The sequence below is a fragment of the Cynara cardunculus genome (genome assembly GCF_001531365.2).
Source record: "Cynara cardunculus var. scolymus isolate 2C chromosome LG 2, CcrdV1, whole genome shotgun sequence".
In the NCBI taxonomy this organism is placed as follows: domain Eukaryota; kingdom Viridiplantae; phylum Streptophyta; class Magnoliopsida; order Asterales; family Asteraceae; genus Cynara; species Cynara cardunculus.
Genome location: NC_037529.1, coordinates 63,913,446 through 63,940,830, shown reverse-complemented (window position 1 = coordinate 63,940,830; position 27,385 = coordinate 63,913,446). Strand labels below are relative to the sequence as shown.

The window sequence follows — 27,385 nt, the reverse complement described above, 5'->3', positions numbered from 1 at the left end:
TAGACGCTTTTAGCTTTTTCATTCTCATTGTCGTCGATCCGTTTTACTCTATGATTATCCATATTACTCGGACTATAACGAAATCTTTACAAAAGGAACTTTTATCAAATTTACAATATCAAAACCATTATAGGAAGAATAAATGTAAAATTCAGTAAGATGAACACATGTAAAACTTCATATCATTATTACATGAAGATCAATTAGTAATATTTTAAGATTTGTAACTCCCAATTAAAATAATGAGAGTTACATAAGAATGATAAATTACCTAAATACCCTTACAATTAATATGTGAGTTACATTTGAACGTAACTAAAAGATGAAACATGATTGGTTGATGTTGGTTAGCATAGTTTGCACAACAATTTTGGTTAGTATTTGAACCAATATCTCTCTCTCTATATATATATATAATTATTTTAAACAATTTGAATTGAAAAAAAACGCAATCCACCAAAATGACACGAGCCACTATATTGTCCTCTCGTCATAAACTAAAAAAAATTAGGTTCGTAAAAGTTGTAATCGTATAAAGAAATTCTTGAGTGTCTCTCTCTATGAAACCAATTGGGTGACATGTAGCATTTTGGTGTTTAATTAGTTTTTTTCTTTTTTATTTAATCCCGATTTAAGTTATTTATCTTATCAGTTATTTTTTTAGATAATAAAAATATATTTAATAATGTTTAAGGATTTATTTATTTAAAAAAATTCTAATAATATAAACTTGCATTAAAGTTTCCGGTTGTGTACCCAAGTTATAATGTTTGGATTATTTATGTATTTCCTTTCTGAAGTTAACTGCCGACGTGGATATTCCAACACCAGATTACTTGTACTCTGAATTCCTGCCACGGCGGATCAAACCAAAAAGTTACAGCATCGTCAGCACACGAATTACCAGAAACTGTTGTTTTCTTGATCCCAAAATTTTGGATTCAGAGTTCCATCGTTCCCCCAATCGAATCAATTTCCCTTTAGGGTTGTGAAAATCTAGATCATCACAAACTACTATTACTATCTCCCCTCGTTTATTTATTAATGTTTGAGGTTCTCAATCAAGCGTTAGGGTTTCATGGCAATAAAGGCTATGGAGACGTTACAGGATCTGATCGAAGAAGCAAAGCTTCGTACTGTGTGGTGGGCTATTTGTATTTTCGCTATCACTTACATCTTAACCCGTAAGTTTCTTGAATTCCTGTTTCATTACGTAGTGAATTAATTCTATTTGTTTGTTTGTTGGTTTTAATCGTTCTTGTTTTGATTTCAATCCAAACTAGGATGTTTTTCCCCCATTGCTTTGACCCGGAACTTGGAATCGAATTCTAAAATGGCAATTGTTGCATGAATTTTGGATAAAACAGTGTTAGATTGCCTTAGCCACATTGCATTGATTGTTGCGCCAGCCAACTACATCTGAATGTTGATTACTTGATTGTTTGATTGTTACAGACACCAGTAAATCAATGTGGATGAATGTTCCTATAGCAGTTTTTCTGGTATCAGGGGTTCATATTTTATTAAACGAAGTGGATTTCCATTGGAAGATCAGGAAACCCCGCGGACATTCATATTTGGCACACCTCGAGAAAAAACAACTGTCTGTGAATGATTCTCGTCTTTCCACCCTGCCTCCCCTGCCTAAATGGAAGAGGAAGATTGATTCTCCAGTAGTCGAGGCTGCTATGGAGGATTTTGTTAAAAAGCTGTTGCAAGAATTTGTGGTTGATCTGTGGTATTCTGATATAACGCCTGACAAGGAAGCACCACAGCTGATACATGCAATTCTTATGGATGTTTTTGCCGAAATTTCCACAAGAGTCAAAGACATAAACCTAGTTGACATGCTAACGAGGTTTGTATTTCTAGGACACTTCCTTAGCATGCAATTTGAAACTCACATAAGCTGTGCTTAGAGTTTCTTCCATTGTTTCAGGGATGTAGTTGATCTAGTAGGGGATCATCTAGAGCTTTTCAGGAAAAACCAAGCTGCTATTGGCAGGGAGGTTATGGTGACACTATCTTCTGATGAAAGAGATGAAAGGTTGAAACACCATCTCATGACTTCTAAGGAGCTTCATCCAGCTTTGATATCACCCGAGAGTGAGTACAAGGTGTGAGTGGAGAGTTCTGATGATTAGTATCTTCATTACTGTTTTGTGAATGCTATCTGATGGTTCTTATCTTGTAGTTTCTTAAGCGGATTATGGGGGGAGTTTTGGCCGCAGTGCTCAGACCACGAGAAGCTCAATGCCCTTTAGTTCGATGCATTGCACGGGAGCTTATAACATGCTTGATAATGGAACCTGTAATGAGATTTGCAAGCCCTGGGTTAGTTTTTAAGAATCAAACTTTTCTTGCACAACATTTGGCGTTTGTAGTTGTTAGGAGTATCGACCTGGAGGCTTTGCCATGCCGAATTTACAGAATGGATCTTTTTTGGTGGTTGGAAACATTTTTATCTGAACACTTTCATTTATTGACACTGCATTTGAATCCTTGTCTTTTTGATATGGTCCTTTCTTCTTATCTATTTGAACTTCTTGTAGTGTCAATATGCTATGATTGCGGCATGATATGATATTATTCCCCTTAGGTATTCGTTATTTGGATATGTGCACACTTTCAACGTTTACTCTTTCTTTACAATACCTCTATACGATATGTTTTGCCACTTCGTGTATGTTTATATATACGCGATCTCTTTGGGAAGTTTAAACACCCATAATTTCTTTTGACAGGCATATCAATGAGTTGCTTGAGATTATTTTCTTAGCCAACAATAACAAGGGAGAGACAGAGGCAGGTGATCAGTCATCTAATGTCGTGGGTCCTACCCAGAATCAGACCCAGAATCAATCTGCTGCTACAAACATTGTAAAACCTCCAGAGTCTGCTTCCACAAAAAGTGGCTCCTCTTCTGGTCAAATGAGTGGTCAGACTTTGTCTACACCTAACAACCAAAAGGAAGCACTTCTAAACCCATCTGGTACAATCGTTAGTGGCCCAGTTCAAGATGAACCATTGCATGCACGGACCTCTGATTGGGCTCGGGTTCTTGAGGCAGCTACCCAGAGAAGGACAGAAGTTCTCCAGCCAGAAAATCTTGAAAATATGTGGACCAAAGGAAGAAACTATAAGAAGAAAGCTCAGAAGAATGTTGCTCCAGGACATCAACCTCCTAGCATAAATGGTTCAGGAATAAGCAGTGTTATCAACAGAAAAGATCTAGGGAAGGAAATATCACCCCATAAACCCGAGATTTCCACCAGCATAGGTAAGACTGCAGCACAGATCCCGCCAGGGCCTTATGCGGATGATCAACAAAAAGACCCAAATCTTGATGCTAATGGTTTGTCTGATCAAGTCAAGACACCAGCTCTTTGTGATTTAGATAATGAAAATTCTAATGGAAGTAGCATATGTGATCTGAACATTCAAACCCAGCCTGAAAATAAATCTCCAATCCAAGTCGGTGGATCCATCATCTCGGAGTTCTATAGTGCGAATGCTGGGAGAGATAGTGATGCACTTAATGTTAATAGTGCTTCTGATAAGGGATCACGCAGTGAAGGATATGTTCCCAAGCTTAAGTGTCGGGTAAGACTATTCTCTTTTATCTCTTGTTCCCTGTGATGTAAGATCTTTGAATCCAATTCCAAAACTTCTTTGATTTTCTTGATCTGTTTTGATTTTTCCAGAGAAGAGAATTGCCTGAAAGTTGTTTTTTGGAAGCACATGATGTAAATAGTTTCCTGAATGGCATTATGAATGTCAATTGGCAAACCGTAGTAGACAAGCACGTCTATGACTATTACATAAGTCTTATGCATCAATCCCTCCGGTCTCAATATTTTGTTTGTGATAGGATTTCATGTTTGCGACCCATCGAAGGTTTCTAATTCTGTTTTTAAGCTGCACTATAACATATACCCATGGGCCCATATGTTGCTGACCTTGGATCATATTTCTCACATGATCTTCCACGTTATACAAGCTTTTTAATGCTATGTGCACTGTACAGGTTCTAGGAGCATACTTTGAGAATATTGATTCAAAATCCTTTGCAGTCTATTCGATTGCGGTGACGGATGCTGGTAATAAGACTTGGTTTGTAAAAAGAAGGTCTTGTTCCTGACCTCTTTAAGTAACTTCTGAATTTGCTCACTCATTCTGGCACATGCTTCAATAGTTGCTGGAGAAATTGATTACTGTTTTTATTTGCTACTCTGTCAGCAGATACAGGAATTTTGAGAGATTACACCGCCATCTTAAGGACATTCCCAATTATACGTTACATTTGCCACCTAAAAGGATACTCTCGTCTAGCACAGAGGATGCATTTGTTCATCAACGTTGTATACAGCTTGATAAATATCTTCAAGTATGGTCCTACATTTGTCCAACTTGTATTATGAGTTTCCAAAAGCTTAATCTTATAATTTATAATTGAAAAAAGGTTCTTCCTTTCAGGACCTTTTGTCTATAGCTAATATTGCTGAGCAACATGAAGTGTGGGACTTCTTGAGCATGAATTCAAAGGTGTGCATCTCTTTGTGTGTGTTTGTGCATGCATTTACTTCTACTATTGAAATTATTATCTTAAAAGATATTACCACTACAGAGTTACTCTTTTGGAAGGTCGTCATCAATGGTGAGAACCTTAGCAGGTATGTTGGCCTGTATCAGATGCCATACAATTGGATTCTGTCTATGAGTTTGTATGTTTGTTGGATCTCAAGTGTGAGTACTTACTCGGCTTCATCTGTTGCTTTTCTAAGATATTAAAGAACTTTCATCTATCAACAATAAAACCAAAAGATCAAAAGTAGAGGAGAAACAATTAATACATACATAGTGAGCCACAGGCTGAGATAAAGAAACCCAGCAAATGTAATTAAATACTAGGTATCTGACAAAGTGCGACTACTATTCCTAAAGTGCTTATCAAATAGCAATACTCTATTGTTTTCTTTTGGGTTAACAGTCAATGTGGACGATGCTGTGGATGATATTGTACGTCAGTTTAAAGGAGTTTCAGATGGTCTAATGCGGAAAGTTGTTGGCCCTTTGTCCCCTTCTGGAGCTTCTGCTTCAGCTGCAAACAGAACCGTGCCATGGAAGGCTGAAGAACCATCTGATTCAGTGTTAAAGCAAACTACCTTGGACACGACTAACAATCTTTCTGATAATGAGGAAGGTGACAAAGATCGGACACCTCAGCATGAGGAAATGGAGTCTGCTGCACAAGCTAATGGGCAGCATTTGGACAATGAGTTGAACTCAAAAGTATTCCCACCCAGGGTCCTCAAAAGTGATGAACTGAATAGAAGCTTGGAATTAGACAAGAAAAATATTTCAGAGGTGCGATCTGAAATACTCAGCCTGGCTGCAAATTTTCCTTCAAATTCTGGTCTGAAGGAAGATCCACTTGGTGTGCCAGCAGAGGTACGTCACATACTTCCTTCAAGTTCTGATTTACCTGTTTATGCCCCTCAATTGTGTTGACATAGCTCATCTGGAACTTGTCTGTTTGAAAAATTAAACTTTCGCATCATAAAGACCAAGGTACTAGGGTAGTAGAGTAGAGTGTAGGAACGTAGGCCTGATGTGGATAGGAATAGCGGTGTAAACAAGCTGAGCCTTGTCGAGTCAAGTGGTAGGTTATTCGACCTCGGCTTGAAAAACATTTACCAGGCTCGAGCTCAAATAACCTTTTCAATGTAGGCTTCAGCTCGAGCTCGAATATTTTTTGAGTTATCGAGCTTGATGCTCGTTTAGGGGCTCGTGCTTGTAATTGATTCACTCGTTTATTGGCCTGAGGTTGATAATTTTTAAATTGTTATTCTACTATTTATGAACATATGAGCATGTTTTGGTTTGGTAAGCATTTATGAACAATCCTGGCTTATTGGTGGTTTTGTAATATAAAGGGATATAATTTAACTTCATAATATAATTAACTTTAGCTTTGCTATGTTGATCCTTCAAAGCCCTTGTGTGGTTTTTGTCTGAAGCTGTTAGTTGTCTCTTTTTGTTTCTTTTTGCAGTGGACCCCAACAAATGTAAGTGTTCCTTTGCTAAATTTGGTAGACAAGATATTTCAACTCAACAGAAGAGGCTGGTTAAGGTTAGCTATTTTCTGCTCATTCTAGATGCATCTTTTCTCATCATCCTGCTTTGTTCACCAATATCTGTGATGATAGGCAATCTGAAATCTAATGGTTAAATTCTTTTTTCCTTTTGGGGGAAAAGAAGTTTCTACAAATTTTAAGTACAAACTCTTGCAAGATATACACTCTTGATGATGAATTGATGATTAACACAAACATAATCATCAATCTAAAATGCAATCAAACCAACTCCTACTACGGGATCTGACTATCTCTATACCCGGAAGTGAGAGTTTAGGATCTCATTAAATTCAAAAAAGTTAATTTATCGTACAAGGAACAACACAGGAAGTATCTTGGGCATTCATTTGGGAATTCATGACACATTTAGTTGTAGTAGCATTCTCTCAATTTTAAGCTCCAAATCTCGGACAATTGTATTTATTTTTATGCAGACGGCAAGCGTTTTGGATATCAAAGCAAATTTTGCAGCTGATTATGGAAGATGCCATTGATGACTGGCTCATAAGGCAAATTCATTGGCTCAGAAGAGATGACATTGTTGCTCAAGGGATTCGGTGGATCCAAGAGGTAAGTTACTATTATTTACTTTATGCTGGTCTTAAGTTTTGATGGATAATGTCCAATACCGTTGATATATTTGATAGGCTATGGTCTATGTGAAAAACTAAAATATCAAATATCTTACTGAAATTTGAAAGTACATGGCATTGTAAATTTGTTTGTATTGGAAGCTGGCATCGGTTCTTTCCCCAAACAATCTTTGGGTGGGAAGCTCAAAGAATAGATTCATGTGGAGGTCTCTTGTTTATTCTAATGATGGGATTTTGTTAGGTTCTGTGGCCTGAAGGTATATTTTTTCTGAAACTAAATAGAAGTCAAATGGATTCTTCTCAACCAAACGAAGGATCTTCTCGGACTACATCTGGCAGTAAGGGTAATAAACAAGCGTCTTTCGAGGAGCAACTTGAGGCTGCTCGTAGAGCTAGCGATATCAAGAAGATGATATTCAGTGAGTATTCATTATTGTTTTCCCTTCTAGCAGTTACTAATGTCTTTTTCCAAGATTAGTGTTTCCATTTCTGCCATTAAATCAAGTTTTTAGTTGATTTGGTATGGAGAAAGTTGAAACATAAATATTTTGTGAGAACCTGAGAACCAACTATTTTATGTATTATTCTCGATGACTAGCCATGAATATTCATGAATATCAAGTATATTCATCATGAATAATATTTGTATGATATTCATCATGAATAATACACAAATAGTTGGTTCCTCCTCCATGTTCTTAGAATATTTATGGTTCTCATTTGAACCTGCCCATACCTACTATTTTGTGATCTTTATTAGTAAACATAAATGATCTTCTTTCTCAGAGGGAGCACCAACTACATTGGTCAGCTTGATCGGACATAAGCAATACAAACGATGTGCTAAAGACGTATATTATTTTCTCCAGGTACACACAAGAACCTTGCCCTTAAATTCCAAACTACATCTTGTGATGGATCCTGCGAAATAAACACCATCACCATCATATGTTCACTTAATCGAAGTGTTGTGAAATAGTTGTTAGGCTCGATCTATTTGTAACATAAAGAGGTGGTGGCTTAATGATAAAGACTTGCAGACACTGACTTTTGATCCTAAAACTTGCAGTCTGCTGTGTGTTTGAAGCAACTTGGCTACGGTTTACTTGAACTTGCACTTATAACGGTTTTCCCGGAGCTGCAAGATGTCATATCAAACGTTCATGAGAAGAGAAAATCCGAGCCGCTGTAGATATATGGCTTTACTTAGATCACAAAGTTTTCATGTTTAGGTTGACAGAGATTGCAAATTTATTTATTGATGTATAGCAGGGAAAACAATATTTCTACTCGTCGTTGTTGGAGTAGAGATAAGGTCTATGTAAATCCTATTCTTTCCGAATCCTACTCATATGTGAGATTCCCTTGGATGGCTTTGTTTAGTTAGCATCTTTCTTTGATCTCTTTGTTAATTGTACAAAAAAATGCTTAGTAAATCTTGTGGGCATTGCCCAAACCCTATACATTCGTTGTTGTTTGGTTGAATGAATGGATTTCCATTATTCTTTAAGGGGGCGTTTGGTTCGTAGAATAAAATTCGATGGAATTGGAATTCATCAAATAAATTTGACTTTGAGGGAATGAAATGGAATTTGATGGAATTCGAGTTTGACCATGTCTTTTGATTGCGTTTGGTTTGATGGAATTGGCATGGAATTCTTAACGGATTTAGAATTTTTTTTGTTTCGTTCTCGGAATTCAACGAGAAAATTACATAGATGGCATTTCGAGAAAATTCTTTTTAGGATGGAAAGAACGAGAGAGAGAGAGGTCGAGCATACCAGATCGAGCAGTTTTGAATAGGGATGACAAAAAAAACCGAAACCGATGGTGAAAACTGAAAACCGAAACTTTCGGGTCGGGTTCGGGGACATCTTATCGGGGACGGGGCAAGGATCGGGGACATATTCGGAGATTTTAACGGGGACGGTGATCATCAGCCGGTCCCGGTGTGGCCTGATATGTGTATATATATTAATTTTAATTTATATATATATACATATACATATACATATAGAGGTGGGTACTTTTAGTTGGGAAAATTAACATATTGTAATTTTTTTAGATCTGTTTCGGGTTTCGGTTTCGATTATAAACAACGGTGAACGGGAAAAAGAGGATTTTTACCTTAATGGGTTCCCCAACGGGGATCGGGAAAACCGCAGGGACCCGATGGGGATCTCCGATAAGATCCCCAACGGGGATCAGGGCGGTCACAGGGACTGTTTTAGTTATCGGTTTCGGGGACGGGGATACCAATAACCGGCCCGAACCTGGCCCGTTGCCATTCTTAGTTTTAAACAAGATCGAGCAAAGGAGATCGAACATAGCAGAGCGGAGCAGAGCAAATCGAGATACTACGTCGATGAATTTGGATGAGGGCTAAGGAATTTATCGGATTAGAATTTGAAATCCGTGGTATATGCGGTGGAATTGTGAAATCAATGACTTAAAGAATTTGTTAGAATTGGAAGGATTCTTTCACATCTATTATGTGAACCAAACATGATATTTGGAATTTGGTCAAAGATTTAGATATTCCAATTCCTTCCAATGCCACCAAATTCCATGAACCAAACATCCCCTAAGATTCTAATTTGGTTCTCATTTACTTTTTTATTTTAAAGGAATTTAAAAAAAGGAAAAAAAATCTGAGTTATTTAACGGGTTTTAGAAAGTTCAAAAAGTCATTTAACATGTTTTAGAATGTTCAAAAACTTATTTGTTCTAAAAAATTATCCAAAAACTTAGTCATTCTGAACATTAAAATCCATTAAGTTTATTTAGGCTTTTTCCTTATAAAAAATATCTAATATTTAGTCAAAATATAATAAGATATTTCTCAAAGAAAAAGTAAACAAAGAAAAATATCCCAGTGAGCTCCAACCCTACACCCCTCGCCACTCACGCCGATTGGAATGTATATCATCACCATCCAATGGCCACGATCACAGCTTTCACCATCAAAAACATGACCCACTCGTTACTTTAATCGTAAAGAGGCAAAGTCATTAAAATAATATCTCATCCTTATCCAAACATCCTCCGCTTCTATTAAATAACAGCACTGGATCTATTTAAAATTAATCACACATCGCCGACGACGATGATGATAAGATCAGTGCCTTCTCAATCTTCGACTCTTCACCGTCCGCCATTAACAACCATCTGTCGTTCCTCCAGAAACAATGCGTATATACCTAAACTTGAACCCTTTAGCCGAAGCAAGCTTGATAGACTCGTTAAGGATCCTCCGTTGATCCAGAAATCCGAAAACGATCTCTCAGGTACGTACTATCTTAAGCTAATCAATATCTTGGATGTGACTGATTAAGCTAAAAAAAACTAGTCGAATCGAATAGATCAGCTTAATTTCCGCTACTAATTACGGTTTATCTGTTTGGTGATCAGATTATTGTTCAACATTGGAAGGAGATCCATCCTATAGCTGCTGGAGAGCCTATTTTGAGCTTAAAGATCTGGAAGTAAGAATAAGATTTGATCATCATGTAGACACAAATTTTCATTTAAAAAGTAGTAATCCTTGAATTATTAATTATGAACAGAAAGAAGCGCCAAAGGAAGTGGTGGAGAGGGTGATACTGGAATCGGGAGGGGTGAAATCGTTAATCGGATGCTTACACGGAATCTCGGAAATTCACAAGGCAAAAAAGCAATTGGAAGATGAGCAGGGATCAGACATGAATAATAATACAAATTCAGATTCAAATTCGGAGAATAGAGCAGTAGTTGGTGGTGAAAGAGCATGTGCGGTCCCTGATGGAGTACCCAAGACCCGGGAAGAGATGGAGGAAGAAGAGAAAGGGAAGATGCCGGACTCTCCTTTCACCAGATTGCTTCGCTCAAAAGGAAGGCTCCCTGCTTGGTATTCGGCTGCTCCTGATCATGAAACCAGTTAGTTAGTTAGTTACCTCTTGTGCAATTTACCTTTCTATGTACATATTGTTGCAATTTTGGTTCCATGAATACGTTAGTGCTCTTGTATATTCAACAATTGGGGATTGACCCAAATTTAATTTGGATCTCTTTTGCTGTTGAGCTTTTGTTTTTCTTTTACAATTTTTTTTTTGGAACATGAATCATTTTGATTGTTTGATATGTTAGCTTGTTTCATTTGTAAAACATTTTACTATAGACTCAATAATTGGGCATTGATATTGAGATGTTTCTATGGTGGTTAAAACGATCATGTCGTTTTTAGTCTTAAAAGGTGGACTTGGTTATGTACCCGGTCAAACAGAGAACGTATGGATTGGTCCTAGGAACCGTTTTCGGATAATAAATTGTGGTCGTGGTTAAATCCATGGAGAGGATTGTTGTATTGTGTTCGCATCCTTTTTCTCACTTATGTTTGAACGCTCACTTATGCCTGAATGGACTGATCATATCGAAAATTATGGCATTACCTGCAATCGAGCGGTTTTCATTCGATCTCTAATGGAAGCACATGATAACGTTCTTTTGCCAATATTATTACCAGTATTCGCTAGAAAAATATTCATATTAAATAAAAATCAATAAAATAAATATTCTAACGTTTACTAATAAATCGTTTTGATTGAAATGGAAAACAATCAATCCCATAATGGAAGGATCATACTATTCGAGACTCCATGCATGCTCCACTTGGCTCACTCTTCCTAAGGGAGGATTAGGGAAATTCTATTGATTTCAGTTTTCTCCAAAAGCAACTTGGACAAAAAGAAACAAAGTCCGAGATAGACGCAATGTCCACAATACCTGGATTTACCAAATCACGCTCCTATTGCCACAACAATAGATATCCCGCGAACACAGCTTACAACTTTTCGGTTATAGTTTTCTGTGCGATGGCCCAGGACGAGGTGGTACTTGGGATATTTCGGCCAATAAAAAGTAACCCATCCAATGGTATTTAACATCCAAAAAACTGCCAAATAAAATGCGTCTGTGATCCCGGCTTAGTAAGTCATTTCTTCTGTGATAAACTGTTGGCGCCAGTCCTACATTTTGTCTATGTGGACCGAGGAGAAAGGGGGCTCGGCGGGAAGAGGATTGTACCGTAGGAAGGGCGTAGTAAGCGACAAAATGCTTCGGGGAGTCGAAAATAACCTCTGGAATTTTCATTCATAAATTTTCTCGCGATAACCATGTATCTGTAGAATTTGATCCGTTTGGTTTCTCCGTAAAGGATCTCAGTTCGGGGACAATTCTTTCGAGATGCAATAGCGACGGCGATCTCTACCCGTTCTCATCGTCTCCTCTAGCAGCCAAGTTCTCCACCTCTCTTGCCGCCATCTCCCCAAATACTTGGCACACCCGTCTTGGACATCCGGGAACTCCAGTTTTTGATTTTCTTAGAAACCAGAATTTAATTTCTTGTAATAAGGGAACTAAAACCCATTCTTGTGTTTCTTGCTCAATAGGCAAACATGTTCATTTTCCTCTTTATCCATCTAATACAATTACGTTTGCTCCTTTCGATATTGTGCATGCTGATTTGTGGACATCACCAATACCGGGTCATAAATATTATTTAATCTTCCTCGATGATTTTTCCCATTATCTTTAGGTTTTTCCCCTTAAATACAAATCCCAAGTTTTTTCCTTTTTTTCTCACCTTTCGAAACTATGTCAAAACACAATTTCAAAAGGACATTAAAACCTTCCAATGTGACAATGGACGAGAATTTAACAATTCTCTATTTCATCAATATTGTGCCAACAATGGCATGGTATTACGTTTCTCTTGCCCCTACACCTCTCCTCAAAACGGCAAGGCCAAACGGATCATCCGAACCATAAATAACATAATTCATACATCCATTCTCCATGCTTCCCTCCCTCCTAAGTTTTGGGTGTATGCCTTGCATATGACATCATACACTCTAAACATCCTTCCATCCCCTATCCGTCAAAACAAAACACCAACGGAAATTCTTTTTCATCGTCTTCCCATATATACTCACTTACGCACATTTGGATGCCTTTGTTTTCCAAACCTCTACCCCACCACCCCCCATAAACTAGCTCCTAGATCCGCCCCTTGTGTTTTTCTTGGGTACCCATCCAACTATCGCGGGTACATATGTTATAACTTCACCACCGACAAACTTATTCTTTCCCGCCATGTCACCTTTGACGAGAACACCTTCCCTTTCTCCAATCTTCAAAACTTCACTCCYCACGACTAYAATTTCTTGGATGACWCAACTCCATCCCCATACATTACCCGTGCCTTMAACTCATCTCGCCCACACCCACATATTAACCAACCCCCTACCACCCCTACTACCTCACCTCCACCTGCATCCAACACTACGCCAGCCCCTCCCACCACTTCGGCAGCCCCTCCAACTACCTTGCAAGCCCCTTCTACTACATCCGCACCCAACTCTCCTCCCCCACCCACTCACTCCCACTCCTCCACCCACCCCATGCAAACACGCTCCCGTCATGGCATTTTCAAGCCAAAAACACACTTTAATATCTCGACGCAGGAAATATCCCCTTTACCTACAAATCCCAAGGTGGCAATGCATGACCCGAATTGGAATGCAGCCATGACCGCATAATACAATGCTCTTATTAAACAACACATTTGGGATCTCGTTCCACGACCGGAAGGGGTGAATATAATCCGTTGTATGTGGTTGTTTCGCCATAAATATCGGGACAATGGTGATCTAGAATGGTATAAGGCCCGACTCGTGGTCAATGGAAACTCCCAACATGTTGGAATCGATTGTGACGAGACATTTAGCCCAGTTGTAAAACCGGCCACGATATGAACAGTTCTAAGCATTGCAATGGGTCGTAATTGGTCCATTCATCAACTCGATGTGAAAAACGCATTTTTGCATGGAGACCTCAAAGAAACGGTCTACATGCATCAACCACCTGGGTTTTATAATTTTTCCGCCCCCGGCTATGTATGTCGCCTTCGTAAGTCTCTGTACGGCCTTAAGCAAGCCCCTCGGGCATGGTACCAACGGTTTGCCAACTACATCTTACAGATTGGTTTTCGGTGCAGCAAAAGCGACAACTCCTTGTTTATTTACAGATTGATGACATTGTCCTAACCGCGTCCTCCGAAAAGTTGAAATCAGACATAATTTCGGCTCTCAACACCGAATTCGAGATGACCGATTTGGGTAAGTTAAGCTACTTTTTGGGTATTTCTGTCACCCGTGCCTCTCACCACATGTTCTTATCTCAKAAAMAGTATGCTGAAAATATCATTAGTCTGGCCAAAATGACGAATTGCAAGCCTATGCCCACAACGGTCGACTCACAGTCCAAATTGAGTGCACATACCGGAAACCCAGTTGATGACCCGACTCTTTATCGCAGCCTAGCAGGTGCTCTGCAATACCTCACCTTCACGCGACCCGACATCGCCTACGCTGTTCAGCAGATCTGCCTCTTCATGCATGTGCCACGCGAAACCCACTTTAGTGCCCTTAAACGTATCATCCGGAACATCAAAGGCACCCCTTGACTATGGCCTACATCTTTATCCTAGTACTGCCCATAGCCTCACGTCATATACAGACGCAGACTGGGCGGGATGCCCCGACACACGCCGATCCACATCCGGGTATTGCGTATTCTTAGGTGACAACCTCATTTCTTGGTCGGCAAAACGCCAACCCACGATTTCACGATCAAGTGCTGAAACGAAGTATCGCAGAGTGGCAAATGTTGTCGCGGAAACATGTTGGTTACGCAACTTACTTCTTGACCTCGGATGTCCTACACGAAAAGCTACCCTTGTATACTGTGACAATGTCTCTACCATGTACTTATCTGGCAATCCGGTTCAACACCAACGCACCAAACACATCGAGCTCGACATACATTTTGTACGCGAAAAAGTGGCGATGGGTCAAGTTCGTGTACTTCATGTTCCTTCTTCTTATCAGTATGCGGACATCTTCACCAAAGGTTTGCCTCGCCAATTGTTCCTTGACTTCAGATCCAGTTTGAGCGTTCATCCTGGTCACGCTCGAACTGCGGGGGAGTGTTAACCAATATGTTTCAATAAGAGATACCTTAATTTTAGTATAAGATTTCTCTCTCCTTTAGTTTCCTGTAAATATGGAATATCTCAATAAGAGATATCTCCTAAATATTTTCCTTAGATAAGGATATTTGTATCTATATATTCTTAGGAGAATGGAATGAGAAGGCAAGCAATTTCTCCAATTCTGACTTTATAGATGTGATTATTTACTCTAAAAGGATTTCTAAATAATTTGTGTGTCCCGTATAAAATCATGTATTATATGCATACACCCAACTGTTGTTTAGAGAAAAACCAATGGAAAGCATCAAGACATCTTGCACATAAGCTAGCCAAAAACTAACTTCATATATCCATTTTCATCTGCCATTCGTGGCAAACAATGGCTTTCTTTCTCTACCCATAGTAGTTCCTCATAGATGGCCTCCAGCTACCTGTAATTTAACAGATACAACCTTCCAAATCATCATTCTTGGCTACAAAAACACCACTTCACAAGAACGACTGATTCTGAACAAAAGCGCAAAGTATGAAGATTCTAATGACGGGTTTCTTGCAAACTGTATATGACGTTATTCTGATAAGAATTCTTTGTAAACTATGTACCTTTAAAACGCTAGTGTATAAAGCCACCCATTTCTGTTCTAGTTGAAGCTCTCCTCTTCAGGTCCAAGTTGGTGTTCTACGTCAACAAGGATGTTTCCCGTTGGCTGCTGCACGTAAGTTAGCAAGCTCTTCCTTGACTCGGGTAACTATTCCTTCTGATCTTCTCAGCTTATGACTGATTTCATCGATCTGAGCCTTTAATGAATTGTTCTCTTCCTGTTATACAACCACCAGCCTTAGCAAACAGTTTCCACCATTTTTCTACAAAAAAAAAAACTAGAAATTCAGACCTTTATTTTCGCATGATGATGGATACGTTGTTGGATGTTTTGCAGTCCTGACAACTTTTTTATTTCAGCTTCGAGATCAATCACCTTCTTCTGAAAGCATCAAATAATTGGTAAAATGAACACAAAACTGAATATCAAGTGATCACTAGAACTTTGATATACACCTTGAACTTTTCATTTTCTGTTGCAAGTAACTGATCTTGCAGACAAATTTGTTCCATTTCCACATGTTTTCTTTCAATTTCCTCCCGCCACCTATCAAAAGGGCAGAAAAGCTTATATTTTTTCTGTAACTCATAAAATAAATGATAAGTGAATAGAAATACCGGGTGCCCAAATCAGCTCACCGTTGCCTCTCAACTACAAACTCATTCAGCTCCTGCTTCAGTTTGATAACCTCTTGCTCCTTAACTTGTGAGTCAGCATCATGAATTCGGATCTTTCCGGTTACTTCCTCAATTTGGTTATCATCCACTATTGACTGGTATGCACGACAAACAAAAATGATAGAAATATAGGTCAACCATGTGGATGTGGGAGACAGAGAACGCTTTTTTCTTGAACAAAAACCATTTGTTCAGTAAATTTTGACACATTTGTCAAATTGGTAAACCAGCATTGTTGCTTGTCAAACTAGTGAATGACTTGTAAAACAAACAAGATTGATCATTTGTAGTCATAGCTACAGCTTACTGAATAAACAAGTGTGCGAGTTTGTTTGTCGTTTCATAAAAATTAAATAAAAAAGGTAAGAAAAGAAAGAAGCTTACCGAATAAGTATTCATGTCTGACTTTATGCCTAACAGATCACGCAGTACATCATGAGTCATGCTCCCCGACATGGCTAGTTTTGCATTTATCGTGAATATCTGAAAGACAATGGCGTCATATAAGAGATTCTAATGGCTAAACAAGTAGAAATCTAAGAGCAAAGATTTAGAAAACGAGATTGGAGCTACTCAGAATCTGAAAATACCTCCTTTTGCCGGCTTGCAGCTAAGGCTTCAAGTTCTTCAATACGAACTCTTGCAGCAATGAGCTCCTCATCCCTCTCGGACTTCAACTGTTGTCCCAAGCCTAATCCAATGCACTTGAAAGGAGAACCAGAACCCCTTGACCTTGATCCATTTCTTTCTAGTCTTTTTGATGGTGAATTTGAAAGGTCCCTAGAAGTCCCGTCGGGCTTCACTTGATCAGCCATTGCCTCCAATGCCTTAAACTATTATCAAGATTAACGGCTAATATAAAGTATATGATTAAGAATGCACAACAATGAGGGTTATTCAGCTAAATGACCTCCCGACAAAGTGTTTTTTAAATCCATGGCCTTTAGACAGGTTTATAGGCATTCTTGTGTCTGGAAGAGGCATTCTTCTATTTAGCAGTGGCATTCTCAAACTTGTCAGAAGGTCATCTAACCAAGGGACTCACAATATGATCATGTAGTTGATGGCTTTGCTTACTGTCTGTTTGTATTCCCTAGCTTGAGCTTCGGCATGCAGATTCAACTCAGTGATGTGATCTTTATGTTGAATAATCTGTTGAAATGAAACCCCAAAGTCATGAGCAAAATTTGAATACAAGTTCTAAAGCATTTAAAAAACAACTATAAAAAGTAGCACCTCTGCATCCTTGGAGGCGATCTCTTTCTCAAGAATCTTGATACGTTGAAGAACATCTTGAAGGTTTTTCTCTTTCTCATCATCTAGATGCCTATAAATAAAGAACTCATGTATCAGCAAAAACATTCATCATTCCTGATGGGAATTTTTGAACGAGTTTTATGGCCAAACCTCCTCATATCAGAATCGCTATTTTTGACCGTGTGAATCTGTTGTTTTAAAGCATGAAGCTCTATTTCTAGCTCCTCCCTCTGCAACCGTTGTCTTTCGGCCTCTCCTTTGACCATGTTAACCTTATAGATTGGACAAAGACATATTTGTCAAGTTACATTGTAAAAATGCAGACTTTTTATGCTAAGCTTGACAAGAGAGTCACCTGGTTCTCCAGTACATTCACGGTACATTCTAGCTCTTCAACGGACTTCTCATAAAGTTTTGACTCCTCTTCCTTCTCTTCCGCATACCGTATACTGATTTCACCCGTCTAGTGTTTTTGCAATTTGCACAAAATGTTAGACATATAGTCATGAAGCTTTTGTTAAGTAAAGTTTAAAAATGTACCTGTTTTGCTTTCATAGCAATTGCCTCGTGTTTTTCAGCAAGGGCTTGTGCCATCTCTACCTCCTTCCTTGCTCTAAGAAGCTCGATGTGGAGGTCAGATCTTTCACAAGTAACAGTTTTCAAATCTCCCTTTAATGATTCAATCAAAGTGTTGTTTTTGTCGAGAGCAGTTTCCAATTCAAGAATTTCTATTTCCATGCTCTCCTTGGCCTTCATCATCTCTGACAATTGCTCCTTGGACGACTCTTTCGCTTTTAAGGCATCTTCAACATTTTCCATCAGCAAATGAATTTCAGAAGATAGTGATTTTATAGACTCGCGGTCTCTAGAAAAATCTGCCTCAAGAGTCGATATTAAAGCTACCTTCTCCTTCAACTGAGCTTCCAGAACCTGGCCTTTCACAACATTTTCACAAAGCTCATATTCTAAAGCTTCAATACAAGCTTCAAATTCTTCAATCTTATCTTTCTGGTCATTTATTATGACCACAAGTGTCTCATTCTCCTCCTTATGAGCTTCTTCCTCCATCTTGACTTGCAATTGCATATCCACATACAAATTAATCATGTCTTCCTTAATTTTCTCCTTTTCAAGATCATTCGTTTCTGAAGCCATTTGTTCTAGAGCAGAGCTACGGTTACAAAAAATCTTAAGAGCTTCTTCCAGCATCTCGACTTCTTTCTGCAAAAGACCAACCTCGGCGTCTTTTTCCAGTAAGATACAATCTTTGAATTGCATATCCAGATACGAAATAATTATGTCTTCCTTAAACTTCTCAAGGACCACAGACATACTAATTTTCTCCTTCTCAAGATCCTTATTTTCTGAAGCCATTTTATCTAGAACAGAGCTACGGTCACAATAAATCTTAAGAGCTTCTTCTTCCTGAATCTGGACTTCTTTCTGCAAAAGACCAACCTCGGCATCTTTTTCCAATAAGATCCAATCTTTCAATTGCATATCCACATGCAAAATAATCATGTCTTCCTTCAACTTCTCAAAGACCATAGACATACTAATTTTCTCCTCCTTGAGATCGATAGTTTCTGAAGCCATTTGTTCTAGAGCAGAGCTGTGATTATAAGAAATCTTAAGAGCTTCTTCCTGCATCTTGACTTCTTTCTGCATAAGACCAATCTCAGCATCTTTTTCCAGTAAGATCCAATCTTTCAAATGCATATCCACATACGAAATGATCATGTCTTCCTTAAACTTCTCAAGGACCGTAGACATACTAATCATTTTCCCCTCAAGGTTGTTATTTTCTGAAGCCATTTTATCTAGAGCAGAGCTATGATTACAAGAAATTTTCAGAGCTTCTTCCTGCATCCTGACTTCTTTCTGCAAAAGACACACCTCAGCATCTTTTTCCAGTAAGATCCAATCTTTTAATTGCAAATCCACATACGAAATGATCATATCTTCCTTAACCTTCTCAAGGACCATAGACATGCTACTCTTCTCCTTCTCAAGAACGTTAGCTTCTGAAGCCATTTGTTCTAGAGCAGAGCTACGGTTATAAGAAATCTTAAGAGCTTCTTCCTGCATCTTGATTTCTTTCTGCAAAAGACACGACTCAGCATCTTTTTCCAGTAAGATCCAATCTTTCAATTGCATATCCACATACGAAATGATCATGTCTTCCTTAAACTTCTCAAGGACAACAGACATACTAATTTTCTCCTTCTCAAGATCGTTATTTTCTAAAGCCATTTGTTCTAGCCTCGACGACATGATAAATAACTCGATCTCTTTTGCACCTAAATCCATCATTAGGTTATCTTTTAACTTTTCATCTTTGTCATTAATCACTTGTTGTTTTTGGTGGCTAACGTCCATTTCCTTCATTAGCATAGAAATCTCATGCCCCATATGACTAGACTGTTCTAACATTGCTTCCTCCAGAAGCTGTAGGTCTAGCATCTTCTTCTCAAAACTGGCTACTTTGATTGAGATCTCCCCAGCTTCGTTTTCTTTCCTTGAAATACGATCAAAACTATTCTTGATATCTGCCAGTAACTTCCCTCGAAGCTCGCCTACTTCTCTCTTCATTGCTTCGTTTGCAGTCACCAGCTCGTAGATCATGAAATCTGCTTCGTTGATGTCGTGTTGGATTTCTACAAATTTTTCAAGATAGCAAGAAGATTCCACTGCTTTCTCTGCTGCGTTTAGCTTGGCATCTATAAGTTCAAGCTCATATATCTGCGTAATTAAATGATACAGCTAGTTAGAAAAGAAATCCTACCTTAAAGAAGATTCAATGAGTAGTTATACTTGTGAGATTGTGTCCATTGATTATCTTCAACCTTTTCAGTTATGGACAAATCTTAATTAAGAAAAGAAAAAGTTCAGAGGAGATTCAAGTTCAACCTTTCTTTTCTGGAAGTAGGATTTATTAGATTGTTGTAGAAGTTCTCCAACAGTCCGTAGTCTGCAGTCTAAAGAAACCATTGCAGTGCCAACTTGCTCTTGGAAATTATCTACGACAGCTTGTAAATCAAGAACCTGTGGCAGAATAATTTCGATACTTCTTGGATTCTGCTTCTTAGGAAACTGGACCTCTTTCTCAGAATGGTAATCAGCCACCTCAGTCTTCACTCCTTCAAGACTTTCAAGGGTGGACTCTAGTTCTTTCTTCAAGAGAACATCGTCACTGTGACTCTCACCCATTGAAGTCCTGCAGCCTACCAAAGTTTTCTGACGACATGAGGGAATTACTAGTTTGACATCTTCATCTATATTCAAGTCTTTGTTGACTCCTTGGCTACTTCCAATACCTGTCTGAAAGAATACAAGTAAATGAATTAGAATGACAAATAGATGTAATCCTTCTGTCAAAAATGACATTTGCTTAGTTTACCCCTGCTGTTTCTAGTTCCTCTTTGAGGGACCCAAGCTGTTTTTCAGCATCACTGATTGCAGCATCACTGATTGCAACTGCCTGGCTATGGATGAGTGACTCATTGGCCGTAAGACTTCCTTTTAACTTATCAAGCTCAGCCTCCTTCTGATTCAAGGCTTCAAGACAACCATCCTTTATCTCCGAAAATCTGTTCACAATTACGAATGCAGCAGTTGCACAAACTGACATTGCTCTGTTTTGCTCTTCCGTCTGATTAACTGTGTCATCCAACTGAGTTATAATAGAACTTTTCTCACTTAACTGTGATAATAACTGATGGATTTCTTGATCTTTTTTGATGCAGTCTTGCTGGTGTGCTTCTGACATAACCAAGGTTGCCCCTCTCAACGACCTCAACATGCACTCCATTTCATTACCTCTGCTTTTTGCATCCTCTAAATAGGAGTTAAGTTCCTCTATCCGTAACTCCTTTTCGGAGATGTTTCTTGCAATAACTTGTAATTGGTCAGACACCCATGTTCGTTTTCCAGGACCAAGCTGGTTCGAGGCATCATCAAGCACCTTGTGCCCAGCAGTAAGAACCTCTTCAATCTCTTCAGATAAACTGTTTAATCGTCTGTCTTTCTCTTCACACTTTTCTCTTAATGCTTTGTTGCATTCAGTCATAACACCTAGCTTCTCTTGCAAAAGGGTCGACTCTCGTTGGGTCTCTCTCTCTTTCAAGCTACTTTCATGCATTTGCTGCTGAAAACTGACAAGTTCTTCCTGCAAACAGACTATGACTTCCGTTGTTTCAGATTCAACTTGCCTCCGTACTTCATCCATTTCTTCTTCATTAGATGCATGACATGCTCGATCAGCTTGGTACCACATATTCAGTCTCTTGGCTTTGCTAAGAGAAGCCTGCACCTTGTTCAACTTTCCTTGCAAAGGTGAATCTTCATTTTCCAAATCGTTTGAAGATGGTGGCAGGTCTCTTGAGCCTTGACTCAAAATCTGATCATTCAAATAAATTATTTTAAGCTCTTTTTCACGCAATATTTCAGCATATTGCTTATTACTGTTCTTGAGATCTTCGAGCTCATTGATTGACACAAGCTGTTGAATCTCAAGAGCTTCAATGACAGATTTTGCTTCCTGAAGCTCTTCTCTCAAGTATTCACACTGTTTTGTTATCAACAAAAACTTTTCTTCTGTCAACTTCAGATCCCTGCTCAAGGATAAAGCCTTCTCCACTGTTTCCCCATGGGTCAATCTCTCTTCCTTGAGAATAATCTTCAGAATGTCTAGCTCCAGTTGTAAATCCAATACTTCTTTAGTGTCTGCAAGACTATCATCCATCTTTTGAACCGTATGAGATGCCTCGTCACCAATGGAAGAAGATTCCAGTATGGGTTCCTGAAAAACCATTAAAATATTTCTTGTTGAAGAATTTTCAGAGACAAAAGTATCCTAACCGCCTTACTGCTGGACTTGGAGAAAACCTATTGTACAGGTGTACCAACACTTTGCATACAAACACAACATAAATAACAACTCAACAGTACCTTTATGACCTCAATGCCACCATCCTGGTCATGCACTACAGAATTCTGCATTTCTAGTAAAGCATTTAGTTCGACAATTTCCCTGTAGAAAAAGAACCACATTATATGATCAGGACAAGAAGGCAAACATTGATGTAAGTTTTCAGGAGAAACAGATTATATTTTTACCTGCAGAGTTTTGAATTTTTCTCTAAGCAAGAGTTCAGGTTACCCCTGCACTTATCTAACTCTTCCTGGCTCTTTTTCAACTGAAATTAAAGAAAAATGTCAAACCCAAGTTTATATCCATGACAGAGGATTCACATTTTATTGAGAAAAGACTAGACAAACCTCCAATTCAAGAGAATCACTTTCTTTTTGGTCTTCTGCAGCTTCCTGTTGACGTGCAAAGAAATCATGAGGGTTTAAAGATAATAGTAGTAAGTGTGAGAAGTGAAGTCATAACAATTTGAAAAGATTACCTTTTCCATACTTGAATTCATATGATTATCTTCCTTCGAGTTCTCATCAAGAAAGAGAACCAACTGCCATAAGAAGATTTTCACTTAGAAATAAATAAGAAAAAACTAAAACATTTTAGATAGTTCCATTTGAAGGTCAAAAGTTACCTGATCCCTCAATTCAGATACCTCGGTCATCAACATTTCTCTCTCCCCTTCTTCATAGAAATCTTGAAATCTAAATATCCAAAAAAATGAAAGTTGATGATAACATGAACTGTTTCGCATGAGATGTTAAAGCATTGTTAAATTACATATTAGTTGATCTCTACCTTCTAAGTTGTTCAAGAAGCCTAATATTTTCCACAGCAAAACGCGTCACTTCTGGGTTCCTATCAACTTTCGCACGAAGAATGCGGATTTCTTCGCTGAGCGTGTTGTTCTCTTCTAGCAAGTAAGAATCAGCAGGTATTGATCCAGCAAGAAGAGACTCCATTCGCTGAATTTTGTCTTCTCGAAACTTCAGCATCATCTTTGTGCACCTGTTTTCCTCCTCCCTTTGACGAACCTAGTAACAAATTTCATTTTTAAGAACCGACGTACATTCACAAAGCCCAATAAAACTACATGAAAGATAAAAGCGTACCAAACAGTTTAACTGTTCTATTTCTGCTTCGAGCTGTTTAATAGAACTTTCTGTTGATTGCTCTCTCCTTAGGGCTCCATTCAATGAAGTCTCTAACGATTTCAACTGAGGTACAAAACAAAGTAAATGAAACATTACTATCAGAAGACCAAAATCCTAACAGTTAACAACCACTTGGCTTTTCATGTATACCTGTTTAGAAGAAACCCTTAGAACTTTGCCTTCATCTCCAAGCATATTATCAAATTTTAACATATTCATTTCAAGGGAACTTGCATTGCTACAATTCTCATGTTCTTGTCTTGCCTCTTCAGCATCTTTTGAACTAAACGTTAGAGACTTGGATATATTGTAGCGTTTAAGGATAGCAAGTTCCTCCTTAAAAGGGAAAAAAAGTACGTTAGTTGCTTTATACTTATAAATTTGTATTCACACAGAAGGAATGATAGATCCAACTATCTTGAATTTGGAGGTCAAAAAAGGAAAACAAAGGATTTACCTTTAGAAGTCGTATTTGGTGTTGAAGTGCCGTGACATCTCCCGAAGCATCTTCATTTATTACAGCCTTGGTAATGATAATAAGACGGAGAATTTTTAAGTTTTGAAGAACATATGGGTGAAAAGTAAAACTCAACTAAAATTTAAACACTAATAGGAACTTTCTTACATTGTTCTGAATAAGTTTTGCACGCTGTGCGAACTTTAAAGTGTTCAAGGTCTCAGTAGCAGAACTGGAAAAGAAAAAGAAAAGATGATATATCCAAAAAGAAAACAGAAAAATAGAAGTTAAATCGCATCCACACGTCAGTTGCAATAATAACAATTACAAAAGGAAAGAATTATAAACATACCTTATTGAAGGGCTAACGTTAGCAATTATCATTGTTTTCGAGTTTCCACCCAATGAGTCCTGCATTACATTTTTAGTAAGAAAATAGAGAAAATATTGTTGTGCTGAACAAGAACTGGAGACATTCTAAGCACCTGAAGAAGAAATGTCAGTCTAGAATCTCGATAGGGAACATGTCGTGTCCTTGCATTAGCACCGTCTACTAGAACCATTATTACATGACTGCAGAGAGAGAAAAGGTAGAATAATGACTTGTTAATACGAGCAAAATTTATCTCAAATGCAACTTGACTTGGTAAAACTGTTCATACCCAAGTGTGGATAATGACTTGTTAATACTTGCAGCTTCTTTTAAGCGTTCACCTTCGGCACCAGAACTTTTTTGCCTGTTAGGAGAAAAAAGGTAGAATTTGAGTCTGATTGCCACCAAACAACTAAAAAAAAGAAACACTCAAATAATATGGGTTGAATGCAGCACCTTTCTGAACCAGCTAAATCAACAAGGTTTAGCCTTGCAAATCGTAGATTGGATGTTGAATCTTTCTCCCACCTACTTTCAATTACACATGTAAAAACACTATGTGAACGGCTGCTTTCTCTGTTCATATTCGTAGCAGCAACTCTCCTATTTGCGGAACCCTATGGGAGAATGCACAGCATTAGTAAGAGAAATGTTAAAGGTGACAAATAAATCAATTACATAAAAAGATTATAGCGTACCTGACTTAGAAGTTTAAGAATATCACCCACAGTATTAACTTCAAATTCCGTAAGGTTTTCAACATATACACCCTTCTTAACATCTTCCCGCAGCTAAAAGTCGGGAGGTTATCACTCATCAACTCTCTAGTAACAGCAGAAGATTACAGTATGATGGCATTTATAAGGTCAAAAAAGGTCTAAACATACTTGCAAATTTGTGGATGAAGGATCTAGGAGATCAGTAATTTGTTCATTGTAGATCTCTAAAAAAGAACACTTGCAGCAGTACGTTAGTCTTTCATCCCTTCGACTTTCCTCTTCCTGCACATGGATATGAAGATGCATTTTTAAGGTGGAACTAGAAATAAAGGGGTAGACTAGAAAATAAGAATTGGTGTTAAGTCATAACTACCGCAATGATTCTAGCAAATAAGAACTCAAAGATCCGAGGTGTCATTCCGCGATATGGACTGGGTTTTACTTCAAGATCATTTATCTCACCAAGCATGGTGTGAGTCTTCCCACTTCCAGTCTGCAGTAAGTACAAAGTCGTATATAAATATATAATAAGAAGTAAGAAACTATACCATATCTGGTGTTCTACCTGTTCACCTTAGCATATATCATTTGGTGTGGATTTCCTAACTTGGTTGTACACAGGTGAACAGGATATGTAAGAACCATGGTTAAAGTTCCTTTTTTAAGTTATTTTGTGTTAATACTTTGTAAACGGATGAACTAGTAATAAAGATTAATTCATTGACATATTTATTTAATCAACTTATATTACCTGCCCATATGCAAACATACAACTATTGTAGCCAGACAAGCAATTCTCCACCATTGGCAGCCCAACCATCTTGAAAAGGGTTTCCTGCAAATTTTCATATTCAACAACATATCGGAATAGATACACCCCAGGTACAAAAATCTACCTGTTTTCTTTCACTGGGTACCTGGTTAATTGTTTCACATGCTACATGGTCAAATGTGAACCGAGTTTCTGGATGCCCAACCCATGTTAAACATTGTGCACTTTCCTGTTTCAAACACCGGTTGTAACCTTGTGTACCAATCTCCATGCCATTGAGTGGCCGGATACGAATCAAAACCTAACAAACCATACCCATAAGCAAAACGTTAACAGACAGAATAATATCATACATATATGTATGGTATTCTTAAAAAAGAGCTTACTTGAACATTGTGATCCATCCAAAATGATGGATCTTCCTTAAGATCAAAATGGGGTACCTCGATAGCATTTACATTCGTATTAGTGTTACATGTTACCGGAATTCCTTTAGACAATGCTGTAAAGTTGCATGTACGGACACCTCCACTGATAGGAGGCCTAGAATTACCTCCATAAACCAACCCTGGGTTTGGAGGCTTACCAACACTCTTTGTAGGTGTACTCTGTGTAGAATTAGGCTCAGCAAAAGCCGAAGAAGTTCTCCCCAGTGTCCTACATGACCTAGGAGTATTCACATTCCCAATTCTTCCCTCATCCCTTGAATCTTGGCCCCACCCATTTCGGTTTCTAGCCAAAACCCCTTGCTTTTCTGGAGTTCTCATAGGCATCCCAGAGTCTGGATACCTAACCTTCGCCTTAGTGGGTGTTCTATATATTTTAGAGCTCTTGAAACCCGATTCTTGATCAGGTTTGCTAGGGTTTTGGAGAGGTTCTTGAATTGTGTTCAATGGAGGCCTAGAATGAGAGTCAGTGCCCATCCGAGCAACCGATGACTCACGAAGGTTTACATTTACAGGCACATTTTCTGGTTCTTCCAAATTGAGATTTTTACCCGAATTTCGACGCAAGAATTTGAAATCTCGCATCATCCTGAATAACGAATATAAAATCAAGAATCTGGAACGAGAATGAGATCCAGACAAGAGAGTAAAAGAATCAAGATGAAGAAAAAGGGTAACTAAAAGAAGTGAGAAACATCATTCCAAATTTACAACAAACCCTAAATGAACTGTTGTTATATGTTTTGTTTTCATGGGTTTAAGCTGAAGAAGAAAGGGAATGTAATTGAATCTCTCAGACATCAAAAGACTGTTTTTGAAAGCTTTATGATTGAACTTGCCGAGATCTGGTCTTACAATTGACGGCTGAGATGTGATGCTGAAATTTGAAATGCGAGGTGCAGGTGTAAACGTCTATCTCGCTTCAATTTGGAGGAGGGTCTTGTTTGACATAATACGATAAACGAAGGTGCAAAACTAACAAGTCCAATTAAAAATTGAAAATTCCTACTAACGGCTATATTTGTTAGAAAACAGAAGCTACGATGAGCAAATTACATAAATAGTCCTTATCGTTTATCAATACTCTTGTTTGTCATCCCTATAGTTTAATAATTGCAACTAGTAACCTTATTGTTTATATTTACTTATGAATTGAGTAAACTTCACTTTTGGTCCCTAAGGTTATGTGATTCCTTTAAAAGCGGGACCTAAACTTCAGTAACTCAAAAAGTCATCCCTCAGGAT

At 38.2% G+C, this 27,385-nt stretch overlaps 4 protein-coding genes across 4 annotated transcripts; 3 read left to right on the top strand and 1 right to left on the bottom strand.

Annotated features, from left to right (window-relative positions):
* Nucleotides 1-1,054: 1,054 nt before the first annotated feature.
* LOC112506288 lies at nucleotides 1,055-8,109 on the top strand. Its single transcript, XM_025110298.1, has 15 exons — nucleotides 1,055-1,184; nucleotides 1,456-1,858; nucleotides 1,940-2,117; nucleotides 2,195-2,334; nucleotides 2,745-3,603; nucleotides 4,028-4,128; nucleotides 4,243-4,387; nucleotides 4,477-4,545; nucleotides 4,628-4,673; nucleotides 4,991-5,451; nucleotides 6,054-6,133; nucleotides 6,572-6,707; nucleotides 6,972-7,149; nucleotides 7,517-7,599; nucleotides 7,800-8,109. The coding sequence occupies exons 1-15, from the start codon at nucleotides 1,079-1,081 to the stop codon at nucleotides 7,920-7,922; spliced, it is 3,108 nt and encodes a 1,035-aa protein (XP_024966066.1). The 5' UTR covers nucleotides 1,055-1,078; the 3' UTR covers nucleotides 7,923-8,109.
* Nucleotides 8,110-9,776: 1,667 nt separating this feature from the next.
* Nucleotides 9,777-10,803, top strand: LOC112506728 (CCG-binding protein 1-like). The gene is made up of 3 exons (XM_025110969.1): nucleotides 9,777-10,017; nucleotides 10,142-10,215; nucleotides 10,297-10,803. Exons 1-3 carry the CDS (start codon nucleotides 9,837-9,839, stop codon nucleotides 10,648-10,650), a joined length of 609 nt encoding a protein of 202 aa, XP_024966737.1. The 5' UTR covers nucleotides 9,777-9,836; the 3' UTR covers nucleotides 10,651-10,803.
* Nucleotides 10,804-13,712: 2,909 nt separating this feature from the next.
* LOC112506287 (uncharacterized mitochondrial protein AtMg00810-like) lies at nucleotides 13,713-14,231 on the top strand. Its single transcript, XM_025110297.1, has one exon. The coding sequence runs from the start codon at nucleotides 13,713-13,715 to the stop codon at nucleotides 14,229-14,231; it is 519 nt and encodes a 172-aa protein (XP_024966065.1).
* Nucleotides 14,232-15,371: 1,140 nt separating this feature from the next.
* LOC112506286 (kinesin-like protein KIN-12D) lies at nucleotides 15,372-26,852 on the bottom strand. The gene is made up of 36 exons (XM_025110296.1): nucleotides 26,081-26,852; nucleotides 25,840-25,995; nucleotides 25,674-25,757; nucleotides 25,296-25,415; nucleotides 25,091-25,204; nucleotides 24,902-24,994; nucleotides 24,660-24,820; nucleotides 24,493-24,567; nucleotides 24,316-24,403; nucleotides 24,183-24,241; nucleotides 23,999-24,062; nucleotides 23,831-23,896; nucleotides 23,524-23,709; nucleotides 23,332-23,436; nucleotides 23,018-23,253; nucleotides 22,854-22,923; nucleotides 22,707-22,769; nucleotides 22,576-22,620; nucleotides 22,414-22,493; nucleotides 22,246-22,327; nucleotides 21,900-22,096; nucleotides 21,733-21,848; nucleotides 20,782-21,672; nucleotides 20,206-20,519; nucleotides 19,856-20,037; nucleotides 17,836-19,663; nucleotides 17,651-17,758; nucleotides 17,446-17,567; nucleotides 17,275-17,365; nucleotides 17,116-17,190; nucleotides 16,629-16,871; nucleotides 16,423-16,521; nucleotides 16,000-16,133; nucleotides 15,817-15,907; nucleotides 15,653-15,742; nucleotides 15,372-15,578 (listed from the first exon to the last, which is right to left on the bottom strand). Exons 1-36 carry the CDS (start codon nucleotides 26,726-26,728, stop codon nucleotides 15,444-15,446), a joined length of 7,311 nt encoding a protein of 2,436 aa, XP_024966064.1. The 5' UTR covers nucleotides 26,729-26,852; the 3' UTR covers nucleotides 15,372-15,443.
* Between the last annotated feature and the right edge of the window lie 533 nt (nucleotides 26,853-27,385).

Excerpts from the sequence above, each read along its gene's own strand:
- LOC112506288 (XM_025110298.1), top strand. The coding sequence starts at position 1,079 with ATGGCAATAAAGGCTATGGAGACGTTACAGGATCTGATCGAAGAAGCA. Across the intron at positions 2,118-2,194 it reads CACCCGAGAGTGAGTACAAG|TTTCTTAAGCGGATTATGGG; the intron begins GTGTGAGTGGAG and ends CTTATCTTGTAG. Across the intron at positions 7,600-7,799 it reads ACGTATATTATTTTCTCCAG|TCTGCTGTGTGTTTGAAGCA; the intron begins GTACACACAAGA and ends TAAAACTTGCAG.
- LOC112506728 (XM_025110969.1), top strand. The coding sequence starts at position 9,837 with ATGATGATAAGATCAGTGCCTTCTCAATCTTCGACTCTTCACCGTCCG. Across the intron at positions 10,018-10,141 it reads ATCCGAAAACGATCTCTCAG|ATTATTGTTCAACATTGGAA; the intron begins GTACGTACTATC and ends TTTGGTGATCAG. Across the intron at positions 10,216-10,296 it reads TTGAGCTTAAAGATCTGGAA|AAAGAAGCGCCAAAGGAAGT; the intron begins GTAAGAATAAGA and ends AATTATGAACAG.
- LOC112506286 (XM_025110296.1), bottom strand. The coding sequence starts at position 26,728 with ATGATGCGAGATTTCAAATTCTTGCGTCGAAATTCGGGTAAAAATCTC. Across the intron at positions 22,770-22,853 it reads TATCTGAATTGAGGGATCAG|TTGGTTCTCTTTCTTGATGA; the intron begins GTAACTTTTGAC and ends TTCTTATGGCAG. Across the intron at positions 16,522-16,628 it reads CTGCAAGCCGGCAAAAGGAG|ATATTCACGATAAATGCAAA; the intron begins GTATTTTCAGAT and ends ATTGTCTTTCAG.